This window comes from Barbus barbus, assembly GCF_936440315.1.
Source record: "Barbus barbus genome assembly, chromosome: 44".
Lineage (NCBI taxonomy): Eukaryota > Metazoa > Chordata > Actinopteri > Cypriniformes > Cyprinidae > Barbus > Barbus barbus.
The window spans coordinates 21,522,539-21,548,115 of NC_136722.1; the positions used below are offsets into that span (position 1 = coordinate 21,522,539).

At 34.8% G+C, this 25,577-nt stretch overlaps 2 protein-coding genes and 1 pseudogene across 3 annotated transcripts in view; 1 reads left to right on the forward strand and 2 right to left on the reverse strand.

Moving 5' to 3' along the window:
- LOC306863272 (anion exchange protein 2-like) overlaps positions 1-2,937 on the reverse strand; it is a 42,624-nt gene extending 39,687 nt beyond the window's left edge. The window contains exon 1 of the mRNA XM_079406514.1: positions 2,879-2,937. The gene's annotated coding sequence lies outside the window, so the exon portion shown is untranslated. The remainder of the gene's footprint in view (positions 1-2,878) is intronic.
- An 820-nt stretch (positions 2,938-3,757) lies between these two features.
- Positions 3,758-17,505, forward strand: LOC306862993 (uncharacterized protein). The gene is made up of 17 exons (XM_079406127.1): positions 3,758-3,895; positions 4,883-4,989; positions 5,187-5,320; positions 5,530-5,690; positions 6,673-6,831; positions 6,922-7,381; positions 7,918-8,019; positions 10,379-10,469; positions 10,872-11,089; positions 11,172-11,414; positions 12,233-12,331; positions 12,424-12,617; positions 13,770-13,944; positions 14,100-14,256; positions 14,993-15,146; positions 15,712-15,823; positions 15,904-17,505. The coding sequence occupies exons 1-17, from the start codon at positions 3,881-3,883 to the stop codon at positions 16,098-16,100; spliced, it is 2,778 nt and encodes a 925-aa protein (XP_079262253.1). The 5' UTR covers positions 3,758-3,880; the 3' UTR covers positions 16,101-17,505.
- Positions 17,506-18,096: 591 nt separating this feature from the next.
- Positions 18,097-25,010, reverse strand: LOC306863677 (V-type proton ATPase 116 kDa subunit a 1-like; annotated as a pseudogene). Its single transcript has 13 exons — positions 24,881-25,010; positions 24,656-24,793; positions 23,716-23,782; positions 22,724-22,805; positions 22,315-22,527; positions 22,025-22,175; positions 21,443-21,575; positions 21,172-21,334; positions 20,999-21,092; positions 20,494-20,611; positions 19,783-19,977; positions 18,486-18,563; positions 18,097-18,312 (listed from the first exon to the last, which is right to left on the reverse strand). The product of its transcript is annotated as a V-type proton ATPase 116 kDa subunit a 1-like (transcript).
- Positions 25,011-25,577: the final 567 nt, after the last annotated feature.

The following is a 25,577-nucleotide window of genomic DNA, read 5'->3' on the forward strand; positions in this document are numbered from 1 at the left end:
GTGAACTATTCCTTTAATGCACTGCAGTTTAACTGATTTGCATTTTTTTTCAATTCTACATGATTTTACAGCTTCATATTACAAATGCAAAATGCAAGTGTTGCACTACAAAAAATAAATTGTGTTTGTGTTTTACGAACGATTCTGATGTTGTGCAAGAGAGAAACGACAGGTGAAACTCAAACTAAGCTTATTTAATTATCACTTCAAGACTAAACAGCCCTGGGACAGCTGTTCAAAAGGTGTTTTTCCCTGCGCACCGGTCAGTAGAGGTTTCGCAGACTCAGGTTACGGACACACAAAAGCTCCGTCTGAGTTCTCACACTCTTTCTGTTTAACTTGGAGCGGACAATCACGTCTTTGTAATATGACAGCAGCGAACAAACCCAACAAAGCAAGCCCTGACCAGAGGAACACTGTCATTCATACCTTGAGTCACACCAAAACAAACAATCGCAATGAAATATCGAACCGGCTCACGACAACGTGAATACAGTAACACATATCCTGGGAAATACAGTACTGTATAAACCACACAGGAGCCCCTGATCAAGTGTTGGGTCACGCTACCCAAGCCAGACCGATTCGCAAAATAGCCGTGTCAGATTTGTAATATCGTGGTCTACGTGAGAACAACAGCCTTGAAATATTTTTCAGCTGATTAGAAAATTATGAAAGCGCAATGCAGGAATTTTGAAAATAACCTATGTGACATTTTTTTTTCTTTTTTTTTCTGGAGGGTTACAGTTGATCTGCATTGGAATGCAAGCAGGAATAAAGCTTATTATTATTTTATTATTATAATAAAAGCTTTTATTATATCATTGCTAGTTTTTTTTATTAAAGTCTAGAGTTTGTAAACCAATCGGCAGGAGGTCAATCAGATGAAAACTGTCTAATAAGTAAAATCAAACAGATTTAATAAATATATTTTGCTAATAATGTCAGCCTGTTTAAAGAAAAAATTAAGTATATACATAAGCAGCTCAAAATTACAAATGGTATTCTATCTTCAGTGTATTACTAAAAGATGTTGAGACATCAGTCATGCTCTGGTAAGCACAGATAGAGAAAGAACTACAAATATAAGTCTTTCCTCGCTGTAATGTGCACCGATTTGCTGGCCTCTGGCATTATGCCTTAATCACACTACAAAAACAAAGGCAAAGTTGCCAATTTAAAGCTTGCAAGTACTGGTTGCACCAAGTCAGTGCTTTGTTCCTCTAAGAAATCTGACTCCTTGATGGCTTTACAACACTGATCTGACCTAAATCCAGCTGACCTCTGGAAACAAGCACACACCAAACAACAGCTTAACGATTCAAGGTTTATAAACAAATGATTGTGCCATTCGTCTGACATAAAAAAATAAATTAAAAAAAAGAGAAAATTAGGTGCAATTTCTAAATATGAATTTTCCATGCCATTTTTGTGATAATTTATCCACAGGTAAAAAATTTACCTAAAATTTCCAGTGTGAAATTTCCTTTAATATAGTTTATTAATAATGTGATTTTTATAATGTATTCATGTTTTATAAAACAGCTAAATAGATAAGACAGAGCCAACCTCTTGTGTTTGTGCATGTTCAACGTTCGCGAAACAGTCTGAATGAACAATATAAATGGCGTTAATTGGAAGACTAATTTTAAAAAGTAAGTAAACAACTCACACACTTAGATATCACGTCAAATTAAAATGTCTTGAAAACATGATTTGTGGGAGTTTGTGAAATCTCAGTGTCCGTGATCAATATTTTCCGAGCTTTGATGACTGATGATCTGAAAAAAAGCAAGCTGAATATAAGTTCACAAATAAAATATAATACAGTTTAAATTGTTACTGCCTTGAGTTATTATTCTGGAATAAATGTCAAATGCGTAAAAACGAGATTCATACTTGGCTTTAATAAACAGAATATTGATTACATTGTTAATGTAAAAATATAAAATTGATTTTTTTTGCTCTCTCTCTGATAGTGAAAATAATGCTTATTTAACCAAGAAAATGAGACTGGGAAATGAATTCACATTTGATTACAAAAAAACAAAAACTGCGAGGACTTTGCCCTTTCACTTCAGAACACCACTGAGATATATACAGTGCCTCCAAAAGTATTGGAACCATAAAGACAAAATTGCTCTGTTGGCTGTGGAGTCAAGACATGATTAAAATATGTATTATCCATCCAGTTATATCCAATACTTCCATGTTCAACTGTCCCAATACTTATGCTCACATCAATGAGTGGGATGAACTCTAAAAGTGCTGTTCTTTTTATTTGGTAAAACATGTATGTGTTGAAACGGCTAATAATAAAATGTGACATTCTGTAGTTTTGTCTCATATTCATCTTTTGATCATATTTGCAAATGTCTTGACTCCACAGCCAACAGAGCAATTTTGTCTTTACTGTTTAAAGTTTAACAGATAGTCAGACTTGTGTCTTACAGCGATGTAACATCTCCAGACTATATATAAACGGTGTCTTTATTATAAAGTCACTGGAAGACGTGCTGCTTTAGTTTCTTTCTGAGGATTTTCCCCGTGGATGTCACGTGGCAGTGGGTTTTATGATTATATCTGACAGCGGTCCACAGACCAAGACTTACACAAACGAGCAGACGGCTTCATCACTACACAACGCAGTTTTCTCAGCCCATGTTCATTTAAGATTTCCCCGTTTAAAGTTATTTTACCTAAGAGCTTAGCGCGAGCTAACCGATCACCCGTGCTTGCTTGAAATCCAGTCAGAAAATCACTTTTTATGCTCCAGGACACTTATGCGTGGCCGATATGGGCAGAGTATCTGATGTTGCTCACAGTTTGCTCGTATCTGAGTGTTTAAAACACTAAACATGTCTGAAATGTGTCCTACCTCAGCCGATCTCCCCTCCTCACTGATGATGAGCCGCATCTGACGCGCGCGCGTGCGTGTCAGACAGATTTCGACTGGAAACTCCTTCCCTTTTCAGGAAAAAAAAGGTTCAACAGGCTTTTATTAACACCGTATGCATGAATGCACACGTCAAATGGGACGCGTATCAAGATGCATGAATCTAACCCAATTTCGAATAATTTCCTAAAGCTAACTTTTTATTTTACTTTTGCAACACCTTATATTTTTGGTATATTACTGAAACGATAAAAGCGCAATGACAAGATTTAATAGCAAGATGCTTAAAAATGACTGCAATGGGATAAATGCATGTCGGGTAAACAAACTAACAGGACAGAAATAAAACAATTAATAGCATATTCCACGCATTCGGTAGACGTTATATACAAACAACTATTAACTATAAACAACTAACTTTATTCACTAACTCAAATTGTAATGTAAAATTGTAATGGTTGCAAACCTCATATAAAATTAAGTTTGACTTTCTAGGTTGACATTTCTCTTTCGCTAACTATTTGTTGGAGAAGAGAAAAAAACGTATTTTATTATTTTAATTTAGTTCCATGCCTTTTGTTCCAAACATGACCTTATTGACCAAATATGACATCTGCCGGCCAATAACACTTATTGCATCCCAAAAATAAAACAAAACCCACAGCTAAAGAAATTATCTGATTTTGTGGAAAAAATATAATTGTGTTTCGTTAAGTGACCATCTGAAATTAACGCTTTAGTATTTGTTTATGAACTCCACTGGCCTGCTTCTTTAAATACATCCGGTCGAGCTGTGATTGACAGTCCTTAAGGGGCGTTTCCCGCTGTTAGCCATCCAATCAGCGTCGAGCAAACAAGTCCGGACGGAACAGAACCAGTGACGTAAGCGGTCACCATTCTACTGTGCGTGCAATCAATAAACACCTTCTGCAAAGTGACAACAAACCCATATATCCAGCATTTTTGAGGATATTAAATACAGTTATGGACTCCACAGCGGTAAGCGATAATGATTCATCAGAATCGGCCATAATGTTTTTTTATATGCTTGCTATAATAGCTTGCCGACATGGATAAAACATGATAAACTGTGACAAGTGCATTAAGTTTCTATAGTCCAGCATAATGCACAACCTTTTATTATTGTCTCGTGAAGCTTTTAGTTATACAGTCATTGTTATTGTAACTCTTTAAGATTACAAGGAAATGTACAGTAGGCCTAAGTCAGAAGGAAAGCCCCTTGATACACAACATGAGTGATTTTACATGCATGCATGTTCATTGAGGTATCAAATATATATAGAATCATATCAGATGCAATCAAATAATATAAACGATTCACCTTTTTAAGTGTTTTGAGTGTTCTTCAGACAGTTAAAACTGAATTGACATGGCCTACTTGCACTGGGCAACGTGGTTAGATTGAAATAAAAATAAAAAGGAAATGAATCATAACGTAAATGAACTAATGCATGCTCTTATTGTTCAATGGATAGCCTCAATCCTGATAAAATGGAACTAAATACTGCTTTTATATGTGCATCTTTTACTTAGAGATGTGTTATAAATAAAATACATTTATTTTATGCATTTTAAGCTTCTCTGGATAAAGCATCAGCCAAATGCATAACTATAAATTACTGTATTAAAGCAGACTGCTGGGTTTGAAATATTCTACCTTTATGAAGAAGTACTGTAGTGATGCCATGATACTGGATGCAATACCATGGTACTTTGATATGTACATAGATACAGTACATACATACTTTAAGTGTGCATTTGAATTGTACATAACACATACAGCATCAACACACCTACTCATTCTTTATTATTACTGTTTTGTAAGGATAGCAAAGTCATTAAATCTTTGAAATAACGCAAAAAAAGTATAATCTTATGAAGAGTAATTTTTATATTAAGTAACAAAATATAATAATACATTTAATTAATGATATAAAAATAATAACTAATATATTTGTTTTCTAGACCATAGGGGGGTTCATCAGCACCCTCACTGAGATGGGCTTCAATGAGAATCAGATACAGGCGGCGATGCAGGCCGGATTCTTCTCTGTACCAGATGCGGCTGAATGGTAAATGTTTTTATGGGTGAAAATAATAAAATAAGCTTGACTTCTCTCTAGAGAAAAACAATGTGACCAGTTATGAAAAGCGTAGGCTAGTCATAGACCTGTCTGGTTATATTCAATGGCTTTAGGGAATATTGAAAGTGTTATTAGACAGCATTGTGTTTGATTATTAAGCATTTATTCTCACATTTGCTATGAAGGCTATTGCAGGGTGGGAGTCCACGGCATAAACTAGTCAAGCAGCCGTCAGGTCCTTTAGAGACGGCGTTTTCGGCGTTCAACCCTCCCAAAGATGCTCTCAGCGCTAACAACAACTCTCAGTCTGAAGCAACAGGTACAAGCAGCTAAATTTACTCATTTGAATGACACAGACTTCTTTCACAAGAGTGATAACAATCTTCTGGGAAGGAAAATGTGATTTACTTTACAAATAAACTAGAATGTGACTCACAGGTCATGTGATTGTGTGCTGCAGATCATTAGCAGGATGTTAATACTGGAATCTGAAGTGTTATGCAATACAGAGGAATTTTCTGCTTTTAGGTCCTTCTTTGGTCTTGGCACCTCCTTCTGTGAACGCTCCCACGGCAAAAGAGCATTCACCCCTGGAAGCACAGATCAAGCAGGATAAGAGTCATTTCCACGAGCAGCAGAGGCAGCGAGTGGCTCAAGAGGCGCGGACAGAAAGGAAACAGAAGAAACAGGTGAATCAGTGAAAGGGTTCATGTTCTTACAATAAAGCTCCATAAGCAAGGGTTGGTTCACTCAAAAATTAACCCATTCACGCCCATGCCATTCCATGATTCCTTCTGTGGAACACAAAATCTGTTCTTTTAAATTGATGACCAATAACGGTTTAAAAAGGTTGGTTAAAATATTATAAACTATTTTTAAATTATTATTTTTTGTGCTAATTTTGAGCACTCCAGGGTGATTATGAACATGAAATTTTCCAGCCATGGCTTCCTTTTTCACAGAAATATAAATAGGAGAGAAAACAAAGCCCAAATTCCTTTAATCATCCATCACAATGAGAAAAACCAAAGAATATATTTCTGATGTGCAGCAAAAGATAATTGAGCTTATGCACGGTTACGGTTTACCAAGGGTGCAGATATTTTTGACTATATATATATATATATATATAATTTATTTGTATTTATTAATTTCTGATTAGTGTAAGTTTTTCATCTAAAATTATAATTTATTCTCAGCTTTACCTGACTTAACAAAAATGATTTCAATAGTTTTAGTTGTATAATGATGAATGCAAATAATGATATATTACTCATTGTTGCTTAATATTTATTTATTTTATAGTAATTTATTTTTTTTATCAGATTTAGTTACATTTTAAATTTTCTTTTTTAGTATTTTCTTATTTTAGTATTTATTATTACGTTTGTCATTTTCATGTATAATTGTCAAATATCATATTCTGTAAAAAAAAATAATAACTGAAAAAGAAAAGGGTACATATTATTTATATATTTTAATATTTATAATAATATTCTTTATTATGCCATAAAGAAGTCACAATGTGAAAACAACCTCAAACTATCAGAAACTTTTTTTTCATCCTCTTTTTAGTGCAATCTGTGTTTTTGCTCCATCAGCTGTCACAGTTTCATACTCTTCAAGATCATTTTTGGTTTTCGGTGGAGTAATGGTTTGTCCTTTGATCAGGAGCGTGAGTTGGTATTGAAGAGGATAGCAGAGGACCGGCGCAGTCAACAGGAGAAGGCCCAAACCGAAGCCACGGCCGAGACCTCTCCATCCAGTGGACAGGGCCAGAGACTGGGCGGACATGCGGAGACCAGCGTGGACAACCACTGCATCCTCATGGTGCGAGATCACATCTGTTTCTCCTCTGCTTTCTAACAACCGCTCTTGGCATTATTTCACATGAAGTTGTTTCACCTGTTTGTGTCATAGATTCGTCTTCCCTCTGGGGAATCAATGCGCGAGCGTTTTCCTGAAGACACTCCCTTAAGTCACGTCGTCCAATACATTACCGGCCGCCATCCTTCGTTACCTGCCTTCTCCCTCCTGCAAGGGTTTCCACGAAAGCGCTTTGGGCAAGCTGAGCTAACCTGTTCCCTCCGGTCTCTGGGACTGACTCCCAATGCTGCACTTTGCATACAGACCACGCCCCCCGAGACGCCTCAGGACCCGCCCAGTCCAGCTTCCCAATTGGCTGTTTTAGGGCAGGCAGAGGCGGAGCCACAGGAAGAGCCAGTGGCGCCACCAAATGAGCAACCCCAGGTGGAGGCCGGGGCTTTAGAGGAACTTGAGGTGCCTCCACCCCTGCCCCATCAGCTGTGGGAGGAAGCAGTGGAGTATGCTGGGATTCCTGGGGTCGGACCTCCACTGTCAGGACCCTCTCATTACTGGGGTAAGATTTGCTTTATAGAAATAATACTAAAATAACTTATTTAGTCACTCATTTTCTAGTTATTAATATTTTGAATATAATATTTTGAGTGCTGCAACCGTGACCAAGTATCATCAATTTATATTTACCACAGACATAAATTCGAAATATACCAAATAAAAACCCATAGGAAAATCCTATGGCGAATTAGTCTTCTAGGTTTTGATGTCAAGACTGCAGCACTCTTTTGACTTTTTTATTTTTATATTTTTATGTTTTATGTAAATTTTTTTAAATATAGATTATTTAAAAAAAATAAATTAAAATAATGACATTTATTCAGGCTTTACCTGAAGGAACAAAAATGTTTCAATAGTTTTAGTTTATTATCTTAATAATCACTATCACTTATTTTTGCTTAACATTTAAGTATTTTTTTTTGTTTCAGTTATAAGTTATTTTTATATCTGATTTCCTTCCATTATTTTATTTCATCTTATGGTTTTATTTTTTTGTTTTGTTTTCATCTTAACCTGAATTAGATTTTCTCCTGACAGGACGAGGCCATAAACTGGTGCAAGCCGATGCAGAAAATGAAGAACATTTGGAAAATGAGGAGCAACCAGAAGAAGAAGTTGTACCTCCATTTCATCTCAATGGTATATAATGTTTTGCTTTCACACTACATTTTGACAGGGCGTTGTTATGTGTTGCTAGGGTGTTCTGGGTGTTTTCTAGATGATTGCACAGGTAAAAAGAGTCCAAAGTTGCTATGATATTCTGAACTCTAGCTATGGTTCAGGCACCTCCTTGATCCCCTGTAAAACTATGAGATATTTCCTACCTTTCTTATTGTTTGCCAGGCAAAAATATGACTGATTGCCTAGAAAAATGACATGTTTTTGAGGTACCATTCATGTTTTTAGCACAAACATTGTGAGATGAGTTGAGTGCTTAAGCTTATGTATGAGCATCAATAATAGTGATACTTGCATTAGTCAGCACTATTAATAATGAATAAAATGTGTGAAGTAATTTCTCATTTCTCAATAATTAAACCATCACGATTAGCATAATAATTAGAATTGGCTTGACTACAATCAACTCTGATCTGGATGCAACTCCAAAAACCGTCAAAGATAAAACAAGCACTTCTTGCCACGATGAAAGGGAATTCCTGATGAGACTGTAAACAAAAGATGTTGATATCTGCTTGCCTGGAACGGACTAAAAAGCCATGTACGCTGCTTTTGGACTCCACTGAATTAGAAAAAGCCATAATCTCATAAAGGAGGACCGGAATGGTAATGAATAGACATTTCTTCAAGGGCTCTAATCACAGAGAATCCTTCAAAACATTCAAGAACTGCAGCTTTATTGCTTCTCGCCGAAGGACACCGCTCATGATTCTGCAAAAGCTTTGTTTATGAAATAAATGGAACTACATGCTTGACTAAAAAAAAAAAAAAAAAAGATTAGTTGTTTTAATCATATAGACACAGTCTCATCCCAGCTTTGGTTCCCAGAATGTTCTGTGAATGTTAGTTTTTGGTTGTTTTGAAATAAAACGTTCCCGGAACTTTAAAGCTAACATTAGGGAAATGTTTTGTGTTCTCTGAGATGTAACTGATCTTATAATGTAGATTATTGATCTTAAACAAATCACAGAATTGCTGTCTTTGGACTGCTGTGCTCAGGTCGGTCTGAATCACAGATCTTTGTTCAATAACCCTGCATTGGGTCTTGAGTGAGTGACCTAAGTGTGAGAAACTCAGGGAAGTCCATATTGGGTAAGAGGTTAATGACCTTACTTGTCCTAGTTTAGATCCGGTTATAAGTAAAAACCCATTCACCTCTTTCAAATGAGAAAACTCGCAAGCAAGTCGTGTGCTCGAGTTGCATCTGGCTCTACATATAGGCTCTTTTCATTGGAAGTTTATTGCTGGGAGGGAAAGCAGCTGATGGCTTTGGTCAACATTTTAAGATGCTGTGAAGACGATCATATGTTAGTTTGCACACCAGAGACACAGGAATTAACTGCAGCTGGATTGATTTAGCAGGCGGGCCTGTGAACATGCTAATATATGGTAATTAGCCTCACATGCAGTTAGTTCCAGTGCAACTGTTTTGATATTGAGGCTGTGTAATTGAATGCTTGGTTAATTGGGTAGTAGCAAGGAGCTAATTAAGTTTAATTTGTTTGCTTGATGTGCTTATGGGTTGTACAAGTAAATCGTTGTAAATTGCTCTATAAAATGTCTTTTAAGATCATGAAAAACCTGGAATTTTTTTTTTTGCAGTGATGCAAAACTCAATTTTACTCCAGTCTTCAGTGTCACGTGATCCTTCAGAAACCATTTTTATATGCTGATTTGGTGTGCAAGAAACATTCCGTATTATTGCCAGCATTGAAAATTCCTTAATTTTGTGGATACATTTTTTCAGGATTCTTTGATTCTTGACCGCATTTATTTAATATATAGTAACAGTTTTATAAGCCTTTACTGTCACTTTGGATCAATTTAATGTGTCCTGAGTTTGACTGAATAAAAGTATTAATTTTTTTAATTAAATGGAGCATACAAAATAGAGCATAACTATATATGTACTTTATATCTAATATATTAATATCCTAAAATATTCAGATATCTGCTAGAAACTGCTCCGTTTGGGTCCAGTCTCTAGAAAAATGATTTTCAAAAACCTTATCCAGTAATCTTGAATGTATGGAAGCCCGTTTCTGCCACTGAATAAAAAAATAAAAAAGGTTATTGCAACTTTTAACTCACGATTCTGACTATTTTTCTCATAATTACGTGACAATTCTGAGAAAAAAAAACAACCTTTTTTTATTTTTTATTCAGTTGCGGAAACGGGCTTCCATATGAATGACCGGAAAAGTCATGGAAATTTATTTCATGGTGTAAATGTATAAAAAAAAAAAAAAAAAATCGAATAAATGTATAAAATTAGAATCCTCCATACAAATGATATATGTTCTCTCTCTCACTCTGACAGGACTGCCACGGTTGCCCTTCTTCCTGGAGAACAGGACAAGCGTGGGACTGGAGCCGAGACATCACTGGCCGGAGCAGGGCAACAGACTCAGGTAGGATGATTTCTAAAGGGCCTGAAGGGTGAGAAATTAATGGGGTGATTAGTTAGAGCTTTATAAAAAAGATCACAGTTCAGTATGTCAATAAATGTAAGAAAGAAAACCTTTTGCTTTCTAAATTTTGATTGATTTGTTTCCTAAACAAAATGTTCGATATATTTGCCTTAGGATTTGGAGAACTTAAGCAGTGTAAATTGTCCTTAAAGGGACAGTTTACCCAAAACTGAAAATTCAGTCTACTGAATTTACTCACCTTCATGTTGTTACAAATTTGTATGACTTTCTTTCTTCTGTGGAAGATATTTTTCAGTGGGGCCCAAAACCATTCGATGATAGTAAATGATTACATTGAGTGGACTGTCCCTTTAAGTGACTATAATTGGTTGTGTGTTGAAGGGAGGCGGAGCCTGATGAGCCAGCAGACCCTGAGGAAGGCCGTGCGTTGCGTGGAGCTGCGGGTCAAGCCGCGGTCGAGCGTTTACAGCGAGCCGCCCATCACGACGAGCAGCAGTCACCACACGGGCATCCCTCGCCCCCCAAAAAAGCCTTCAAGACCCCCCGCGTGCCCTCTCTCTGCTCGATGGCCACCAGGGCCACCGTTTCCCTCATGACAGGTCAGAAACAGAATACAAGGTGTTATTTACCAGTCACATGAGTGCTTAAGAAAAGCCATTAAACGTAGTCTTGCTCCCTCAGCTCCCAGCATGCAGTACAGCAGTAGCCTGGCGTGTCTGACCCCAGAGCTGGCCGAACTCTTGTTGACTCATATGGCACGTGAACGTCTCCTCCGCCCACGTATGCTGGAGCTGTTCTTCGGCTGCCCGTTGCAGAAGTTTGTCCTAAACTGCTACCCATACACCACCAACGAGCTGCTGCGGCAACTGAGGGCGTTTTCCTGTCTCAAACATCTCAGCTTCATCAACTCTCCACTCATCACAGGTGTGCAATATTAAGATGTTATTACAGTATATAAATAAATAGATCAATAAACAATTTTTTAGGACCATTAAGACTTACATTTTAACCCAAAATTCTCATTACTGAAATGCAAAAAAACCTTTTTGTTTTACTACTATAATGGTAAAAATAAAATAAACATATAATAAACATAAAAACTATTAATAAATTAAATATAGAAAAATATGTTCAAATAAAAAAAATAGTCATAGCTATATAATAAATAATAAAATAAGTATTTATTTGTAATATTTTTTTATTAATAATTATAATACTATATCAGTTGTTATTATATTATTATTGTTAAATATTTTCATAATGTATTAAATATATTACAAATAACATTAAATATATATATATACATATATATAATCAGAGCTATATAATAAATAAAATAATTAGTATTAATTTTGTTAATAATGATAATACAATATCATTAATAATATGTTAATATATTATCATTGTTAAATATTTGTATAATGTGCAATAGAACAATTACAAATATTAATTATTAATACGTAAATATTTATTACATTAACATTTGATTTGAAAAAATATATTTATGGGAGGTTTTGTTTCATTATGGTAATGGCGTAAATGTGCTTAATTTTCATGAAAATAGATTTCTGAAAATAGACATTTGATCAAATATGTATTCTTTTGATTTTGGGGTGAAATATGACGATTTCTGTGAGGAAAAATGACACTTCTATAAGGCATATTTCTATTGATTATAGGCTTGATTTGCTTGTAAGATGATTTTATAAAGCTGTTAATCATTTCCTGTTTCATTTTTGCAGATGCTGGTCTTTCAGTTTTATCCAACCTCTCAAAACTGCAGCATCTCAACCTGTCGTCTTGTAGCAAACTAACAGACAGCTGTTTGCAGCATATCACAGGTGAGACGGCGTGTCAGAAACCACTCACTGGAGCATTCATAAGCGATTATCATCATGTACAAAATGCATCATCTGTTTGTTTCTGATCTCAGGACTGCGCAGTCTGACATTTCTGGCTCTGGACCAGACCAAAGTAAGCGATGCAGGTCTGCTGATGTATCTGCAGTCAGGTTCTTCTGCGCTATGTCAGCTCAGCCTCAATCAGACGGCCATCACAGAGAACACACTGAGAGTGCTGCCCACATGTGTCCCACAGCTACGAATGCTCAGTATTAAACACACCAAGGTAACCAAAAAAAACTATGCTATAAATAGATTTAAAATACATTTATTTCATACTAAGTATCTTCAAATACATTAACATATTTGACACATCACTTAAGACTTACTGATATAAAATTATGATTAAACTTTATTTGGAGTATTTATTTATTGCACAATGCACATTTCTTAATATTATGCCTAAAATGTGTTTTAATATCACTATTAATAAGGATTGTATGATCTCTGTATAATACCAGTCATTAAATGCTAAATATTTCAAGTGTACCTGAAGTATACTTGCAATCAAAAATACTACTTCTGACAATTAAAGTGCTTTAAGCACAAAATTAGTCGTTCCAGTTTAGCAGACTTTAAGTATACCAGTTTAGTGCACCAAAAGTACAATTGCAGGGTATTTTTTATTAAGTGCATAAATGTCAATGTAATTGTAGTATACTTGTAGCACAAAATTAATGCATTTCAAATACATTTTAGTATATTTTTCCACTAGGGTACATAGATTTGTACAAATCATTTTATATTTTATTTATAATTATAATATTTTGTTTATTGTTAGAATGCAAACCCTTTTTTTTTTTTTATATATATATATTTATATATTAATAAATATTATATATATATATTTTTTTTTAATATATAAAGGTTGTGGTTCAATCCCACAGTTTGTTTTGGTCATTTATATATAGGGTTATCTAAAATAGATTATTTCACAATAATAGACAAAACAAAAAAATATATTAATTCCTAAATTCATCATCTTTTTTCATCAAAAGTTTTTGAGTCTCTCTTATGCTCATTATGCTCTTATGCTGCATTTATTTGATCAAAAATAAAAAAAACAGTAATGTGAAAAATGATCACAATTTAAAATAACTGTTTTCTATTTTAATATATTTTAAAATGTACTTTTTTTCCTTTGATGCAAAGTTGTATTTTCAGCATCATTACTCTAGTCTTCAGTGTCACATGATCCTTCAGAAATCATTCAAATATGCTGATTTTATAAATTATAAAATGTCTTTACTGTCACTTTTGATCAATTTAATGTGTCCTTATGAACAGTAGACTTCATTTGTCCCTTCAAACAAACTCCAGTTAGCTAGCTATATGTTTACCCTATATTTATGTAACATTTGTCTCCTTTTGCCTTGAGGTGAGTGATGTGTCTGCACTCGCAGAGCTCCGAAACCTGCAGACGCTTCACCTGGACGGCACAGGTATACGAGAAGATACTCTCCAGTGCCTAGCAACCCACCCCAGCCTATCAGCTCTCAGTCTGGCCGGCATTCCGGTTGCCGACGGAAACCACACGCTGGAGATCATTTCAGGTGCAGCCAAATAGAACCATTTGTATTCATGGCTTTTTATGCATCATTTATGAAGTATTTTATGCATGCATAAATGTTTTTGTAAGTTAGTCAATCCTGTTTGGGGTTTTAGTGAAGTAAGAGCATTTATTACATTGTCTGATTTCTCCACGCAGGCCTAAGGCTTACCCAGCTCACCCTGCCTGGCAGACACTGTGTGACGGACAGTGGACTTGTGTTTCTCTCCAGACAGACTTTGCTCTTAGAGCTTGACCTGACAGACTACACTCAGCTCACTGACCACGGCATCACACAGCTTGCCAGCATGACCAGGTAGAGCTTTAAGTCCAAAGTGTCCATGCAGTAAATCACATGAGATAAGGAGCTGCTGTTCTGCTTTAATTTGGTGTAATGCAAGCATGCGAATCTTGTAATGCTGGATTAGGCTTACTTATAGTTATTTACAAAATCACTGGCTAGATCCCAAATTGTTGTCCATTTTTCAGGTTTCCCACGGTTAAGAAAAACCTGGAGAATTTCATAATTCATGGAAATTAATCTAATGTAGTTACGCTCGGCATTTTCTTTATAAAATGGGTCATTAGTAACAGCTGGAAAAGGCATGGAAATAATGGAAATTCTTTGGTCAGAAATTGTGGGAACACTGATTTATGTGTAACAATCTATTCACACCAAGAGCGAATGTGTGCCCAAACAAGACTTATTCTACATTTACTGTTCTTTTTTTGTCAACAAATATAGTGTTTTTTGTTTTTGATTAACTTTGTTTTATTTGTTTGGAGATAAAACTCACAGACCGACAAGTTTTGGTAAATTTTCCAGCATTCTGAGCAAAAAAGTGATTATATTGCAATATATCATGCATTGCTGTTTTACTGCTTTAAAGCAATTCAAATTTGCATCGTCCTGCAGTTTTTTTCGTTTATGCTTGTTGGAATGAGTAGACCTTTCGTTTGCAATTCATTTCTTGTTTCATTAGAACGGTATTCAGAAGTCTTTTGCTTTTACCAAAGATGGTAATGATGACCCACCCCTTTTCACCTGATAGGTTGAAGAAGCTGTCTCTTAGCAACACTCAGGTGAGTGACAGCGGGCTGCAGGGACTGATCAATCTAAAAGAGCTCCAGGACCTGTGTCTCGACCGTACAGCCGTCACCAGCAGGGGCGTCGCAGCCTTGATCACACACTTACCACATCTACAGGTACAGAGATATATATTAGTGCTGTCAAACGATTCATTTGCAATTTAATCGCATCCAAAATAAAAGTTTTTGTTTGCATAATGTGTGTATTCTGTGTAATTATTATTTATATATAAATACACACACATACAGTATATATTTTGAAAATATTTACATGTATTTACATGCCTATATTTATATTCATATGTCTATTTATATTCATATAATTTACATTATAAATAATTATATTTAATATAAAGATAACATTTTTCTGAAATATATACATGTATTTATATATACATAATAAATATACACAGTACACACATTATGTAAACAAAAACTTTTATTTTGGATGCGATTAATCAAAATTAATTGTTTGACAGCATTAATATATATACATATATAGTATAAATATAATTATATTTATTTTTTGTGTTGCTAAAAATGTAATCTTAATAAAAATGGTTAAAATCTTTTTTTTTTTTTTTTACAAAATTATTATTTTTTGAATGTAAATGTAAAAATAATAATATATAAACTATGGCAATGAATATTTCTGGATTCAACTTACATGTGTGTTTTGTAGGTGATGGGTTTGGCCAGTACACAGGTGGGCGATACGGTGATCAGACGAGGTCTAGTTCACTGTCCACAGCTGCTGAAACTCAACCTCAGCAGAACCAGAATCACAGATCAGGGTATGTTGTGCAGTCTTACTCCCTCCACAATCATTTTCTAGTAAAGAAACGTCTCTAACATACTGAATTCTACTCCTCAGGTCTGAAGTTCCTGTGTCGTATGCAGCTGAGTCAAGTGAACCTGGATGGCACAGGCGTAACTCTTGTTGGCATTGCTAACCTGATCTCCGCCTGCCCTCATCTGGCCAGCGTACGGGCCAGCCATACCCGCGCCATTCCTCCAGACCAACAGTCTGACGACGACGACGATAACGGCAACAACCCCACACGATCCTAGATGTGTATGTGTATTCTTCAAACACGGCCGTGGTGCCCTTCAGCTGTTTCTCAGAGGGCAGATTATTCATAGCTTCCTTTTTCCATTAGTAGCACTACAATCTCACTTGAGTTCGACAATAAAGTTGAAATACGTTTTTGAATGCATTTAAACAGCGTAATGAATGAAACTGTTCATACTTAACCTGCACACTTCAAATTTATATTTTCTGGGCATTTTGCAGTTTGTGTCAAATAAAATTAAATATCATTTAAAAATACTGACAACTTGTAATACAGCATACCAAAAAAACTACAAAAGGCGTCATAATTTTGCAATAATGAATCTCAAATATTGACAATGAACAATTTGCATGACAGATGTAGAAGTATTTGAATCTTTTACATTGTGTATTGAGGATTTGTGCATGAACATGACAGATTTTACGTGGATATATTTTGGATAAATGCATCTGAATGATTGATTGAATTGAAAAGTCATTTTGGACCGGAAGTTGGCATTTCATTTAATTACATGCCAAAGTCAGTGTTGTTTTACTGGCATGTTACTGAATCTAGCAGATGGTTTACTCCTGTATAATAGTATATCTTTTAAAGGATTTATTAGTCAACTGGCATTAAATAGATCCAGGTTTGCACTAACATGCATCTGTCTTTAACTTACACAGTTTTCATAAGATACAAAAATCGTGAATTACCAAAAAAAAAAAAAAAAAAAAGAATAGCATCACATCGGCGTTCGACTGTTTCTGTGTGCATTAGTGTTTTACCTTTAAGCGTTTGAATGCAATAACATTTAAAATACAAAAACAAAGATCTCAATCATATCTGGGAAAAAAGGTCTATGTATAAAAGTAAAAAATTCTAAACATACCTCGAATGCACGGTGCTGTTCTGTCTTGATTTGACGCAAAGGTTTGCTGAAACAGTCAAATGCATTCTTGTTGCCAACAGTTGTCTGGTCTGAATTAAAATGACACAAACTCTGTTTTTTACATTCAGAACTCAGGGGCTAGTCAATGGTGCATCATGAACACGGTAGCGTCTTTTTCACATTTATTTAAAATGCCATGAATTTTCAGTGTGTATGTTCCTACAACCCCAAAATAGTTATTTCACTGTTAACCCACTGAATGCTGTTTGATGTGTTAGAAAATGTTAGTTCTGTGACATTAGTGCAAGTATACAGAAAATATTCACAATTCATTAAGGATGTCTATTAACACAAATTCACACAATCCACCGCTTGAGTGTGAATGTATGACACAGCTCGTATTAGATGCATGTTGTACAGTAAATTCAGTCAGCTCCACATTTGTACAGTTTATTTTGCAGGTAACTAGGATGGTTTGAAACTATTTTATACTTTAGGTTTACAACGTTAATAAAAGCTACATTTTGCAATTACTTTTGTATTTTCATTGCTTTTTTACCTTTATAATTTGAATTTAGTGAAATAATTAATAACCAAATTAAAAAATAGTTTTGATCACATTATTTACATTAGTTTTAATGTGACAGTGTTACTCAACTAGCTAGTAATAATAGCAATAAGTAGGGCTACGTAAAAGTAACTATTTTGTAGAGAGTTTGTTTCTTCATCAGAACAGATTGAGAAATTTAACATTACATCACTTGCTCACCAATGGATCCTCTGCAGTGAATGGGTGCCGTCAGAATGAGAGTCCAAAGAGCTGATAAAGACATCACAATAATCCACACAATAAATGTCTTGTGAAGTGCAAAGTTGCCTGTTTTTAAGAAACAAATCCATCATTAAGGTGTTTTTACTTTATCCTGTCGCTTCTGGCCAAAAGTCCATAATCAATGTGAAAAAGTCCATCCATTTGCCCTCTAACATCAAAACTCACCAACATATAGGACTCATATTTTAGCCAGAAGCAATGCCAGCTTTTCAGTTCACAAGATGTAAAGACGATGTGGATTACTGTGTTGTTTTTATCAGCTGTTTGAACTCTCATTCTGACGGCACCCATTCACTGAAATGAAAACGCAAAGAACATAGATAAAATAGAAGCCATTATTTTCTGATCGTACAGTTTGTCTACTACGCAAGTATTGCGACAGGACAAACCTGCATGAGCCAGACTGAGCGCCCAGAGCCGAAGGTACGAGGCCGTGTTGGAGATGCAGCCCAGGCAGAACTCGACTGTATGGATGGCCTGATACACAGAGATGTCTCCCATACTCATCTGAAGAAGAAACAGATGAAATGATCTTTCCTCTTTGGATGCACCAGACTAGTTCTTGTAAAGACATTTGAGCATTTTTATATGTTTGTATATTATGTAGTATATAAGATATTGCGTAACATTCAGTAGGTTTCAAGCAACTTTTAAAGACTTCTCTTATACCAAAAGCTTACCATCTGATCTTTCTGATGATGTGAGGAGGAGGAGCGTGTGTCTGTTTCATGCTGATCATTCAGATTGTTTCCAAACACCTGTGTAGAGACCACAATCACTTAAATGAGAACATTACAGACACAAAAATATATTGAACATTTTTATACACAATTCACATTCTAAATATGGTGCCAATTTGAAAATATCAAATAGATTTATGCTAAATTTTGCAGTAATGAAATGTGTAATTTAAAAAATATATATATAAACCCTAGTCTTACATGTAAATGTAAATCTTAAATATAAAGTTTGAAAACTTTATAGACTGAATTTAATTACTACTTATGTAGTTTACATATACTGAATATATTTAAATATTTATAACGGATATAAACATTTCACATTATTTTTCATTTCATTGTTTTTAATACAACATTTCATTCATTTTACCTTATAGGAGGGCCACATGTTCATACAAATTTACTGTTTTTTTCATTTGATTTAAAATGTGCACAATTGAATTAATAATAAAAATATATTTACATGTTGAAACCAGTACCATTTTAGTATCAGGATACTTGTTACCGATGTAGGACTCAGACTGCGTGACGTAATGTGAACAGGTATTTATTGACAGACTTAGAGGATATGGAGTGAAACAGGTAAGCGATGATTCTAGGATACTTCAGAGTTCAGGAGGAATGGGAACTTGGATATCCTTCTCTTGACAGGAGACACGGAACAGGAGTTGACCACACACACCTCACCAATACAGTGGATCAGGACGAGACTCGGGAGATGACACACTGTTAATCATTTCCTGTTTCATTTTTGCAGATGCTGGTCTTTTGGCGCAGACTCAGGGATGAAACACAGCAGGTAAGTAGACAAGACTGTAAGGAGCAGGCATAGAGATTAGATTGCAATGGTCGTCCTCTTCATAGGAACGAGACCAGACACTGGAGTGCTGTGAGGTGTGTGTATATGTAGCCGTGTTGATGAGTGAACAGATGACGTGCAGGTGTGCTCAATCAATGGCTAGATGAAACCAGGTGTGTGAGTGCATCATGACTGGTGGAGAACAGACAGATCCGTGACAATACTATTATAGTGTTGTTTATTTTGAGTTAAGTTTTTATTTTTATATTTTTGTTTTCATTATAATTTAGATAGTTGTGGTTATTTTGTTTTCATTTTTATTAGTTAATGTACAGTTTTTTTAATTTTTATTTCAGTATTAGTTTTAGTTATTTTAATTAATCTGTAACGCTTTAGCTATGAAATGCCAACTGCTTCTAGAGGAGCATGAATCCAAACCTGTCCTGCGTAAAGAAGCTTATACTCCGACTGGTAATCAAACAGCATCATGTTGATGAAGAGCAGCAGAATGCTGGGAGCCGTTTCATACACCATTTATAGAGGATGAGGAAGATCGGGTATCCGAAGAGAGACAGCATGAAGATCAGCTGCGGAACAAACTGAAGGAAAATGTCCTGGAATTTTCGGAAATGTCTGTTAAAATCAAATGAGAAAAGCAAAAATTCACAGATTTCTGAACAGTGATGACAATAAGGGTTAAGAACTGATATGAATCATTATTTATCTGGACTTTATAAAGAGATGGTACTTTTAAAACAATCAACTACCTATTATTCATAATAATAACACTATCTACAGCAATTCAATTTCAAATCTTAAATTGCTGCTTTAAATTTGTAATCAGAATTGCTCATTTCAACTCATTTTTTTTAAATCTTGTCTAGTTGAATTTCATAAATTAAAAAGTGCAGTTAAAGGAAAAACATGTTGCCATGACTTATTGATCATATAATTTTTTATACGTGGAACAACTTTTTATTTTTCTATTTTAAACAAAATAGACAAAAGCTACATTATTACTTCAGTGTAATACTTAGATGTCCTTAAAGAGAATTCATATTTTGCATTAGCATTTGACAATCTAATTGATTTAAATTGGTTTGAAATTGTAATTTTGCCTTAATATATATGAGATAATCAAATACCCACGCAAAGTTGACCAAACTCAGGGTGAGTCAAAGAGCATATGACTGACTCCCAATATGACCGACATCTTCATCTTGAAGGAGTTTAGAAAGGACAGCTTATTTGATGCAATATTCCAAACCTAAAACAAAAATGTACATTAAAATTCATTTCAGTTTTAATAGGTTTACATTGTTCTGCTAAATCAATGCTTCGTTCTTCAAAATCTTTGTTATTCAAATCCACACATTTATGAATTTTGGAATAATTAAAATAAGCAGCAAATCAGCATAGTAGCATTCATTCCCTTGCACATGTTGTGAAATTTAGGAACAAATCTGATTGTTAATGCACAGCATCAGAACATCTAAATCCTGCCACCTAGTGAACAACCAAACTTCTGTTCAATCTCTTAAATCATTATAAACAAGTCAAGATCATGTGATGCAGGTTTAGGTCAAAAAATAAGATGAAAATGCTAAACTTAAATATATGCCTACATAAAAAATGACCAGGGAAATGCTCTGACCGGGTCAATTCCGAACGCATACGGGTGTCCAGAATAAACTCCTGGCACAAATGGGTTCAGCTGAAGATGGTGATACTCATGCGGTGTTTCATTTCTGAGATAAAGAAAAAAATATCAGAGTTGGAAAAGAGCAAGCGACTGCATTAAAGTCTGCAAGCATCCAGCATACATACTGCCAAGGCCCATGAGGCTGAAACATGGACCGAACACACCAGGAAGAGCCAAAGATGTTGAAGGACTTGGAGAAGCAGAAGAACTGTAAGTCAGGCCAGTGTATATGGAGAACATTCCCATGAGCAGGATAATATAACGTCCTCCGACAACCACATCTGTAAGCTGGAAGGAAAAAGATGATTATGACTAGTGAAAATAAGTAAAAAGACTCAATGGTTAAAGTGGTCTAATTATGCAAATAAAACTATCACCTTTAATGAAATTCAATACCTAATTTTTCATCTTTCGTAAAGATTGCGCCTGTGAAATGACCCAGACTGCAAACAGCATCATCAGCAGCCCATGACCATAATCTCCAAACATCACCGCAAACAGGAAGGGAAGGTTACAATAGTGTATGGAGCTGAAAAAATAAATGTAGTAAGTAAATGTGTGTGTGCGTGTGTGTGTGTGTGTGTATAAAAAAAAAAAAAATATATATATATATATATATATATATATGTAATTATTATTATTAAATATATTATTATTAATATATATATATATATATATATATGAAGAGTTCAGATGCAAAAGCCTCCAAGTGTCGCCTGAAATGTTCATGTAAAATGAGTATTTTTATCAAGCTCTTCATCAAGAACCTGAAAAGGTTCAGTAATTTTACCCTAATGGCAATGTATAGGTGCCTTTCTATGCAATTAAAGTGAAATAACTGAACATAAATATAGGAGCCTGATAAAAAAAAAATGCTCATTTTACATGTTTTTGCCTTTGCATCTGAACTCTTCATACATTATTAATTTAGATTAAATGTTGCAGTGGAATAATATATTAAATTATACAGTGAATCACCTGGATTGATTTCCTGATAAGTACCGACCCCATAGGCGTCAATAATAGCCTGGAATCCCTCAGTAAATGTGTTGGTTCTGTTGAAGGTTGGTGGAGTTTGCTGGGTCTGGATGCGGTTCAGGACTGGAGTCACACTGGAACCACTCTGCTCCTAAAAACAAATCAAGCATATATGAGAAACTCAGAGTATGTGTTCTTGCGAAGGGTAAAAAAAATATATATATATTCCATTTTGAATTGCTAGTTTGTTTGCAGAATATTTATTCATGGAAGTAAATACACATACTTATAGATCCCTTAATCAGGGTGTTCTGAACTAAAGCGAGATCTGACACAGGACACCAGATCTCTGCCACGATCAGCTTCTGCGTGATGTCTATGTTGCAGAGGTTGAGGGTGTAGTAGATGGCCTTCATCTTCTTCACTTTACTGCCCCACTCCTGGACGTGCTCCGCTGCTCGGGTCAAGACCCCGGCACGATATTCTTCAGTTCTTCTCAGGATCTTTACAACAAATGAAAAAGGCGCCAAAGAATCTTTTCAAAAGCAGGAAACCTTTCTTGTTTGATTACACCTGCAATAAAGCTTCAAATATGTACAAATACATTATGTCATAAGTTGTATTGTACAATTAGATCAGATTGTAAAATCTTTTTTGGTTTTAATTGGAACCTTTGTCTATCAGTGGGACAAAATGTACCTTAGATGTAGAGCTCCAGCGGTGCTGGAGTTGCTGTTTCTGCGGCTGGTTATGTGTGATGAGACGGTCATAGACACTGAGTCTTCAGACGGAGGCTCAGAGCAGGTTAGCAGCGACTCAGCCTGGTACACAAGCAATTATAAAGCCAATTTAATAGATCAGACTGTACACGGAAACCATCCACTTTCATTGCATGGAAATGAGTATAGACAATTCCTTTCTGTTTCACCAAAAAATGAAACATCATACAGGTTTGGAACAACATTACGGCAAGTAAATCACAGCAGAATCATTTTTATATGCAGTGACTTCCACACACACACACACACATACACAAGCAGTCCAAAGGTTACTCACATCTTTAAACTGAACTAATCCAAGATGCCCGAGTTCATTGATGCAATTGTGAGCCGATTCAGTTTGAAAAAACAGCTGCATGAGACACATCTCCTCACCACGAAATAAAGAACTCATTCTGGATAGTTTGGAGGAACAGAAACAGCAGCAGCGGTGATTGTGTGGTTTTTGTAAGTCAGTCTATTAAATGTCTGTCTGTGAGATCAATAGTGTTCTCGTGTGGCCTCGGGATCATTATTGACACCACTAGTGCAGCTGGGCCATCCAGACCAAATTATGATGAACAACCCTGCAGCACAGCGCACATTTCATTTAATTTAATCATTTCAAGTAAGCAAATAACCTTACATAAACTCTCATAGCATATGGAGACCATTTACTTAATATAAAAGTATCTGATTATATATAAACATTGGTTTCATTGGTAAGCATTTATTGGGAAACATACCTTTGCATTTGCTTGCTGCTGTAGTTTTGTCATATGCTTGGCTTGAAATAATGACAATATCCTGGCCGCTTGTCGTATCGACTCGCGTGCTCCAAATATCATAACTTTCTCTCTCATCTACTTTCCTCAGTAAAATGACGAGCTTGAAGAGAGAGATTTGACTGAATCTGGTCGCTGTATGCAGTACAGCAGTAAGTAAGCCATCCACAGTCTGGTGAAGAAGTCTCTTCTCTCCTCGTTATTTGTATGTTTCTCTAAATTGAGGAAAAAGAACAAGAAAACACCTATTAGAAACATGTCTGTCCTTAAAATGAAAAAAACATATGTTTTTGTTTTTCTTATATCTTCATATTTGTTTGTTAATTATTTGTTTTAATTAAAATGTTTTAATTGTATTTTTTAGTGCTGTCAAACAATTAATCACGATTAATCACATCTAAAATAATATTTGTGTGTGTATTGTGTATATTTATTATGTATATATAAATACACATATATTTCGAAAATATTTACATTTATTAACATGTATATATTTACATTAATATAATTTATATATATATATATATATATATTTAATATATAAACAAAAAAAATTCAGAAATATATACATGCATGTGTGTGTATTTCTATATATATAATAAATATACACAGCGCACACACATATATTATGTAAACAAAAACGTTTATTTTGGATGCGATTAATCGTTTGACAGCACTAAATTATATATAAATTATTTTTTTAGAATCTTTTTTTTCATTGTTAATTTTATGTCTTAATCATCTGCTATGATTACTTTGTGATTATTTTTTAAAGGCTTTTTATGTAAAGCACTTTAAATTATCATTGTGCATGAACTGTGCTATATAAACTTGCCTTGCTTTTCCTAAACACAAATAACTTACATTACGCTGTTATGTTCATATTTGTAATGTTATAAAATCCCCAATGACTACAATGTAAAAATTAAACAAAAATATTAAAATTAGAATGAACTCTGCTTCTGTACCACTTTTACATTCTCACATGATGCGTTGTTCTAATTAAAAAAAAAAAAATAATAATTCAAATTGTATTAAAATTGAATGAAAGGTAACTAAATTGGAAATAAATGTATTTTCTGTCTCACCTGCTGTGCTGTTCTCCATAGGAAAAGCATCTGTGGCACCCTGAGCACTCAGGATAACTGATGGCACACAGACAGGCACTTCACCTGGCAAAGTATACATACTGGGATGCTGGAAATGCCGTCTTGGCCCCACATATCCTGTTTCGTAATATTAAAAGTATGCGGGATGGGACTCCTATTGGCCCACATGCTGCAGCCACCTTCTCTCTCATCTACATTGTCAACTTGCAACTTTGGCAAACTCAAAACCTGAGGAAGGATGAGGGATGAGGGCTGAAGCCTCAGGATCAGCCGGCTCAGACACAGACACAATAGATTCCACTTTGTTCTGTTTGCAGAGAAAAGGGTGCTTCATGGCCTTCCGTACTCTTTTGAAGAATGAATACATTAGTTTTTTCATCTTCCTATTTGTATGTTTCTCTAAAATGAGGTAAAGCAAACAGGTAATACAACTATTAGAAACATCTCTGACCTCAAATTAAAAGAACATCACTTGTTATTCTTCTTTTGTCACATTGTAAATGCAAATTAATGTAAATATCACTCTTTAGCAAAACACATTTTCCTCAAAATGTATATATAATATATACATTTTATATAATATATATATATATAATGTTATATACAGTATAATATATAAATAATATTCATATGTGTGTTCATTTGTATATTATGTTTTATATATTTGAAATAAATTACAATTATTTAAATATAAATATGAATACGTATAATACATATATTTATATAACAACTATTAGAATATTTATGAAGAGTTCAGATGCAAAAGCCTCTAAGTGCCGTTTGAAATTTTCTTCTTTTTCTCAGGCTCATATGTTTATGTTCAGTTATTAAAGTCATTTAAAAGCCATTAAAGTGAAATTACTGAAACTACTCATAGGAGCCTGATAAAAATGCTCATTTT